General features: G+C 36.6%; 1 protein-coding gene across 1 annotated transcript; it reads left to right on the forward strand.

Moving 5' to 3' along the window:
* Positions 1–7,762: 7,762 nt before the first annotated feature.
* Positions 7,763–8,533, forward strand: LOC145076342 (uncharacterized; the record flags this gene model as incomplete). The annotated part of the gene is made up of 2 exons (XM_079022253.1): positions 7,763–7,854; positions 7,993–8,533. Coding segments are annotated over 2 exons (633 nt in total), but the record flags the coding sequence as incomplete, so codon positions are not given.
* Between the last annotated feature and the right edge of the window lie 329 nt (positions 8,534–8,862).

The raw sequence follows: 8,862 nt of genomic DNA on the forward strand, positions 1-8,862 counted from the left end.
CAGTTAGACCTAAAGTAACAAACAATAATTAATAATACATGTGAACACAACAAACAAAAAGATATAGAGTTATGTATAAACTCAGTCCCGCGATGAGAACATACGTATATATAACCCGAAAATATAGAAAACTGAAACCCTCGATAGACAATACAATGCAAGGTTTTAGGTCAAACTCCTTAGTTGATTTTTATTGTACACGGGCCGAACCACAACTAAATGTAGACTGATCACCTATATTTAATTATGGTTAGACCGATGCAAAACTAAACTTGGATATGGTGGTTGATAGACTAAAACACTTGAATATTCTAGAAGATTCAAGAAAGATCGTAGTTTAAGACACAAAGGAGAAACACTAAGGAACTCGAAATCAAGCAACGTCTTATGCCAGAGAAAAATAAGAGTTGAAAATCCTCATAAACATCAATCATGTCTGATGTTTATTATAGAGCTGTAATTATTCAGTCATGATACTCTACATATATTTCTATTAGATATTTAAGAACACCTTCGGAAACACACATATTTGTAAATCATTATGAATTACGCTTACTAATGAATACTATGTTATGGAAGTCAATTAATATCAATGATTGTAGTATTATCGCTTATATTTTCAACAATACTTTCACGTGACTCATCTCTCCTTCAACCCATTGTAATGGGACAAAGCAATGTCCCATAAGAGATCAACGAGTGATCATTCGTCACCAACTCAATCACAACTTGAATCGAGTGAACAATCAAACAACAAGTAGCTAACAATTTGAGCCATTAGGAACAACGCCTCTGAACAAAGAAGAGATTCGAGCTGCAACCATAGAAATAATAGTAACGTTTCAAGGGATTGCACATGCGGAACATTCATGAACTAAAAAACTAGATCCTTCTATGATGTTGAAGGGGTTATAGGAATGACTCTTTGGATAAAAAATACAGAATCCGTCTTTCCAGATAAGCTTCTGTTCGAATGATTGCAAAGTACGCAACATGTATTTTTTTCTTATGCGGCATTAACATGGTGGAATAGTCATGCAAAGAAAATGGGCATCAGTTTGGAGGATCTAAAGATGATGTTAATAGAAGAGGATTGTCCTACAGATGAGGTAGAGAACCTGGAATGAGAACTATAGAACCTCACAATGAAGGGTTTAGAGATAAATTCTTATACCACTAGGTTCAATAACCTTGTTGTGATGTTTCCGACACTTGTAACCCTGAATACAAGAAAATTGAACGATACATATGGGGTCTAGCACTACAAATCCAAGGGATGGTTATCGCTTCTAAACCCATGACAATATAAAATGCATAGGCTATCATTTAACTAACACAGAGATCCAAGGTGGATCTATGGTAGCAAAAGTTAGGCCTACCAAATCCGGAGTATACAAGCGTAAGTTTAATGGAAGAAACCCAATACAATCATCCAGAAAGAAACAAGAAGTGACAACTATTTATGCCGCTACTACAACAACAACACCCATGCCACCAAATCAATATGAAGGAAAAGCATCCATTATGTAATTAGTATAATAGTCATCACCCAGGTGGTTGTGTTGTTTGCACGAAGAGTAAAAATAAGGCACACACTATTAATTACTATAGAAGCACGAAAACTACAACCGTAAATCAGGGAATAGACACAAGAATAGGCTCTAGTGGAGGAAAAACATGTCACGAGTATGGAGAAGTTAGACACTTTAGGTGAGAATGTTCAAAATGGAGGAACCAGGGATGCAATGCTTGTGGCATAGCATTCGTAATTGGAACTAGGGACGTTATCCAGGACCCTTCTATGGTAACTGGTACGTTCCTCATAAATAACTTATATGCTACAATACTCTTCGAATCTGGAGTGGATATATGTTTTATTACTCCAACATTTAGTATTGGGAACAAAACGAAATCACCCATGAATTTATAGAAAATTAGCTTCTAAATCTAAATAATCATACCTTTCACATCAACCTCATGCCAATGAGTATTGGGAGCTTTTACGTCATCATCGACATGGATTGGTTATCTTTACACCACGACAAAATCCTATGCTATGAAAAAGCCATACGATTACCCTTACCTAATGGAAAAAGCCTGATTATCTATGGTGATAAGTCTGGGAAAAACCTCAAACTCATTTCTTGCACCAAGACTTAGAAATAAATACATAAGAAATTTAGTGCATCCTTGGCTAACATTGTGGATAAGAAAACCAAAACAAAAGAAATCAACTACATACCTTCAGTATGTGACTACCTAGATGTGTTTCCTGAAGATCTACATGGAATACCACTTGTTTGATATGTCGAATTTTGAATTGAATTAATTCAAGGAGCAACACCAGTAACAAAATCTCCTTATCGGTTGGCTCCATCTGAAAAGCAAGAACTATCTAGCCAACTACAAGAACTTCTTGACAAAGGCTTTATCAGACCAATCTTTTTGCCTTGGGGAGCACCAATTTTGTTTCTTAAGAAGAAGGATGGATCCTTTCGAAGGTGTATCAATTATAGGGAGCTGAACAAATTAATGATCAAGAATCGTTACATGCTTTCAAGAATTGATGATCTATTCGATCAACTTCAAGGATCTAGCTACTACTCAAAGATAGATCTCAGATCAGGATACCATCAACTCATAGTATAAGAAGACGTTGTTCCAAAAACACCATTTAGGACTTGGTATGGCCATTATAACTTCTTAGTTATGCCTTTTGGATTGACCAACGCCCTAGTAATGTTCATGGATCTCATGAATCGTATTTGCAAACCGTACTTGGATAAATTCGTGATAGTATTTATCAATGATATATTGATATATTCACGAACTTAGGAAGAAAACGGTCAACACTTACAAATAATTTTGGAACTAATAATAAAAGAATAGTCATATGCCAAATTCTCCAAATTTGAATTTTGCATTAGAGAAGTACAATATTTAGAACATGTAGTTAGTAACAAAGGGATTCATATCGACCCCTCCAAGATTGAAGCAATAAAGAATTGGAAAGCACCAAAAACTCCAACAGGAGTGCGACAATTCTTAGGGCTTGTTGGCTACAACCAGAGATTTATAGAGAAATTATCTAAGATAGCCAAGCTACTCACAACACAAACAAAAAATTTTTGTTTCCCACTATGTTGGGCAGAGGTTGGAGATACAAAATTAGCCAGAGAACATACAGGTGATACCTTATCTACCGAGCCAGAAATAATGCTCGAGACAAATGAAAAGATCATGCAAATTATTAATCAACTAAAGGCCGCACGTGATAGTCAGAAGAGCTATACTGATGCAAGACGTAAGCCTTTGAAATTCCAATTTGGAGATAAGTAAGGTTGAAGGTCTCTCCTTGGAAAGGCATGATTCGATTCAGGAAACGAGGTAAGTTAACCCTGCGATATATAGAACATTTTGAAATTCTAAACCAGAATAGATACTGTCACAAATCAACTTATGTTGCCTCAAGAGTTAAGAAATATACACAATGTTTTCCCAACTAATTAACATTTCATCGTCCACAAGATAAATTCCGGGAAGAAATTGTTTCAACGGGGGGAGAATGTAACACCAGTCAAAATTAGGTCAAAGGTAATTCGCATAAATATAAGAAACAGACATGATAATCAATTTAATTTAATCTTTAATGAAATTTTCATTCAATACTACGAGTCTATACGATTCCAAAAATATACACAACGTCTAAATCTAACTTCGCATGAAGAAGTTATGATAAATTCTATCACTATAGCTTCTATAACAAGATGAATTTAAAATAGACTTAGAATTATCTATTAGAGTCTAAAATAAAGTTGTAGTAATTGGAAATACCTACGTGTGGATATAAAGAACATAAAAAATAGAGCTCGTATGAAAAAGTTATGATCTTCCGAAGATGTAGTTGTCTCAAAACATGACATGTGGCAGAAATCCTAGCCGCCTTGGTTCACGACGTGAGTGTTAAGTTCACAATGTGAAAGTAGTCTAGGAAACTAATCGAGGCTAGAAAGCATGTGGTAAGGCTACATGATGACTCATGGAAGTTCACGACGTGACCATAGGTATGTTACGACGTGAATGGGTCCTGAACAATCTATAATAGTTATTTCGACCATTTCTTTCATTACACCAAACCTTTTTTCTTTCCCTCGTTTTCTAAAGGATGTTTTCCATCCCGAGCCTGACAACGACGGGCCTCAGACCTTTTTTCAGTTAGATGCTACAGATCACGCTACTAGGGTTAGTTTCACCGCCCCATTTTTAATGTTTTCGGGGTAAAATGCATGATAAATATTATATAAAAGTTAATAATATGTATATATGATAGTATATTTCTATCAACATAAATGGTTACATTAAGCAGGATATAGTTATTTTGTATCCTATATACCTAAAATATAACTAATATTTTAAAATCATACAACTATCTTAAACTTGTTAGCATGTTGTTATCATAGATAATACTAATGTAGCCCCAGAGTTATACTTAGGAGTTCTATATATACTATTTGTGTTATAGCCCAGAGTTATACTCAGGAGTCTATATATTATTTTTTAAGTATGTTATTGGTTTATGTAAGATAAAACCTAGTATGTTACTAATATAGCCCTGAGGTTATAATAGGGAGTTCTATATATACTAATTTTGTAATAGCCCTGAAGTTATACTCGGGAGTCTATATATTATTTGCTAAGAATGTTATTGGTTTTATGTTAGTTAAAACCTGGTATGTTACTAATATAGCCCTAAAGATTATAATCGGGAGTTCTATATATACTTGTTATGTAACAGCCCAAATTTCCAATAAAAATTTTCATTTTTAAGTGTCGAAATCATTTGCATAAAATATAAAATTCCAATCACATTTGTTTTCAAAATCCACAACATCAAAAAATTTATTCATAGTATCAAGGTGTCCCCGATAAAACGCTAGAGAGTGCATGCCGCACCATCAAGCCGGGCTATTGCCCTTAGATTTCGAAGTACCTGAAAAACCCAAAAAACTATAAGCTAACGCTTAGTGAGTTCCCCATAACATTCCCCACATAATCCACATAGTCACATAAACCATATCAGCCATATAAGCTCCACAAGTAATGCATATAAACATATAATGATGCCATGGAAACTCTCCAAGGTCTTACACCGGGTGCCACTAGGACCTCCACATGGTCTTAACCCACTGCCATGGGAACCCCCACGTGGTCTTAACTATCTGCCATGGGAACCCCCACATGGTCTTCACTAACTGCCATGGGAACCCCCGCATGGTCTTAACTACCTGCCATGGGAACCCCCACATGGTCTTAACTGACCAAGGAAATATCTTACAAGCTAAACATGCAAACATACAAGGTTGCCATGGAAACCCTCCAAGGTCTTACACAGAATGCCATGGGAACCCCCACATGATCTTAGTCCTTTGCCATGGGAATCCTATCATTGTCTTCATATAATACCTAGCATATTGATAGCATGTATGCAATAAACATCCCAACTAAATAACATGGGATGTACATTGTTCCTTTGACCCATTGGTATGGTGAGGATACTCACCTTAAATGTGAACTATAGATGAGTAGGTCCAAACTCCGAGTATCAGTTCTACCACATCCCTAATTATAAACATTTCCTTAGATACAACTCAACCCTTCAAACTCCTTAAAAGTCAACCTTGGTCAAGTTCAAAGTCAACGCTCTGAGTTGACCTGACTCATCGAGTTATCCTTGTAACTCGTCGAGTCCATCCCAAAGACAGAATTATGATGCTACGATGCAACTCGTCGAGTTCTACTATAACTCGTCGAGTTCCTCCGTTTTCCAACAAAATCGAGGGAACTCCATCCTAACTCGCCGAATTCCTTTGTGAACTCGTTGAGTTTTCAGTCTGTCAACTCAATTAATGCAGTATGCCCTTTTTTCTCGAACCCAATGGTTCCAACTTTACCCCTAAAGATCATCTAATAAATTTTAGACCAAAACCCTAGTTCCTGTGAGGAGGGTCTTGAACCATTAAGCCTTTAACCCTTACTTCAACGTTCCATATTATAGATCTAAGGTCCTAAGGTGGTTTAATCACGTAAAGTTTCCAACTTTACATCTATGCATGCTAGAAACACCCTATAAGGTTTATTTTTGGCTTCATAATGGACATATTGCATGAATGGGACATGGAGGCTATTAAAGTTTGCAACTTTAACCTCTAGAGGTCTTATAGACGGCAAATCTACACCCTCAACCTCTGGAAATCTCTTTTCATTGGACATCCAAGAAAAAGTCCTAAAACCAAGCCCAAAATTACAAAAGATGAGATCTTATAAACTACATGTCAAGGTTATGACTTTATACCTCCAAGATGCAGCCTTTTATGTAGAGTTTCTGGATCCAAGTTCGCTCCTCCAAGCTTGATACTTCTCTCTCTTCAAAACCTCCTTCAAAGATCTCAAACAATCACTCAAAACTCACAAAACTCAATGAACAAGAGGGGATAGTGATTCTAGGGTTTTCTTTGGGCAAGGAGGCTGGTAAGAAGGCCAGCGAATGGGGCTAATGTTCTTTATATAAGGTGAAATCCCCAAAAATTAGGGTTTTCATCTCCAGTGTTAAGTCGTCAAATTGAGGCTCCTCAACTCGTCGAGTTGGGTGCTTAATCTGCGCGTGCAAATAGATCCGTACACGACGAGTTGGAGCTCCCCAAGTCATCGAGGTACAGCCCAGAACCCCAAAATGTTTGAAAATCAAATATTACCAAGAGTTACATGTTAAGTATATCAATATTATTCATTTTATGTTAGATAACCTGGTTTTACTTCAATTTATAGCTGTTGTACTACCTAAGTATTATGAAATTAGGACTAATGTTTAAAAGCATAGTCTAGTAACTTACGATTTTAGATACAAATATGCTTTCGCTATTAGAACTATAGGAGGTCGACAAAGTCTACATGAGCTATTATATTCATCAACTAAGATCGGGAATCATAGGGGAAATTTTCTGACCTGTAGCCGCTAATCCCATGTGAACGAGGAAGTCGTGTATGAAACTATACTGGATAACAACCCCACCCGTGGTTGCTACCTACAACGCAACGGTTTTATGGGTGGCGAACCTGACCATATTTCCAAAGAGGAATCTATATGCAGATGTATGTAGGCTGACACCCCCACCCGTGGTTGCTAACTACAACCCAATGGTTTTCAGGTGACGAACTTGCCCAATTTATTCTATTCAGACATCGATGAAGCGTGCGAATTCCAGTACAAGGTGGGATATTTGTTATACTAATAAGAGGTCATGTATGTCATGTAGCTACGGTTATGTACTCATGGTAGCACAATTTTAGAAGCATTATACTTTGTCGATGTACAAGTATTAATATTAAGTATAAGTTTCCAAACGATAAAACTGCAAATTTCGTCCCTGTGGTATTCAAAAAACTGTGGATGGAATGTCCAAAAGGTCCAAAAAGTTTTCAACTTGCATGGAATGTCCAAAATCAATGTTTTTCTGGGTTTTTGGTCCAAAAAACTTAAAAAGACGGTTATGCCATTTTGATTTCTTTTCCCTTTTTCTATAAGTATTTTAATGATATTTTCACTTAAAAAAAATTCTACCCCTACCCCACCGTACTCTCTCTCTCTCTCTCTCTCTGTCTGTCTGTCTGTCTCTCTCTCTCTCTCTCTCTCTCTCTCTCTCTCTCTCTCTCTCTTTCTCTATCCCTTTCTCTCTATTTTACTCTTTCTATCTCATTTCAATGGTTGAAATATATGAGACCAAACATTAAACATGGCGAATTTTCTCATGATGAAGATAAAGTTATATGTGTCCTCTTTGCTAGCATTGGTAGCAGGTACACTTTCTCTTTCAAGATTCTGTATTAACGGAGATTTTGTGGTATTTAGCATGCAAAAATGGAGATTTTTGTCAAGATATCTCAGATGTGAATGTATATGCAAAAATCTAGAAGTCTGAATAACTTAATGTGCAGGTGGTCAATAATGGCAGCACAGTTACCAGGAAGAACAGACAATGATATCAACAACTACTGGAACACAAAGCTGAAGAAGAAGATGATGAGCAACTTAATCACCCTACCCGAACATAGAAAAACTCTTCAACATCTTCAATGTTTTAGTTCTTCAACAAACTATAGCTACCCATCACGATCGATTTTTCAAAATAGTAATATCAATGTTAATGCTCCATTATCATCATCAATTTCATCGTCTCCATCATATTTGTACAGTATAAATACTTCTAGCTACCATGATCAAACCTTATCTATCCCATCTAGCCCTAGAATTAATGATGCTAATCTTCAACATCCAGTTCTCCAATCACAAGATCATGGATTTCTCGGTTTGTTTTCCACAGAGACTTACCAGCAGGAGGTAAAAGACAGTTCTACCCTTGTCTTCATTGGAGGTGATCAAGCTAGTTATAGTTCTAATTCCGATGGGAGCTGCCATTATCAGTATCGTAGTACTGTTGGTGTATATTGTGACAACCCAAAACTTTTCTGTTTCTGATACATGATTTCCTTTAATGAATTTGGATTTTAGTAATTTTCCGTCAGACTTTCCTTGTTAGAATATCATCAGGTTTTATAATTAAATTTATATATGCGAGTCAGGAACCAAAACCGTGTGAAACTCGAATTTTCTCGAAAAACCACATGTTCACGGCCTGACTAGAGTTCATGGTTGTCAACCTATTTATGGTTGTAAACTCGTTTGCGGCCAGCATCAGGTGGAACCCACCCACCGACCACAAAATCCTCTATAAATATGAGACCCCCACCCTCATTTGAACACTTTTGATCGGAAACTCTCTCATTCTCTCTCGAGAACCCCTGACC

The sequence above is a fragment of the Lactuca serriola genome, chromosome 9 (genome assembly GCF_051521515.1).
Source record: "Lactuca serriola cultivar US96UC23 chromosome 9, Lser_US96UC23_V15, whole genome shotgun sequence".
NCBI lineage: Eukaryota > Viridiplantae > Streptophyta > Magnoliopsida > Asterales > Asteraceae > Lactuca > Lactuca serriola.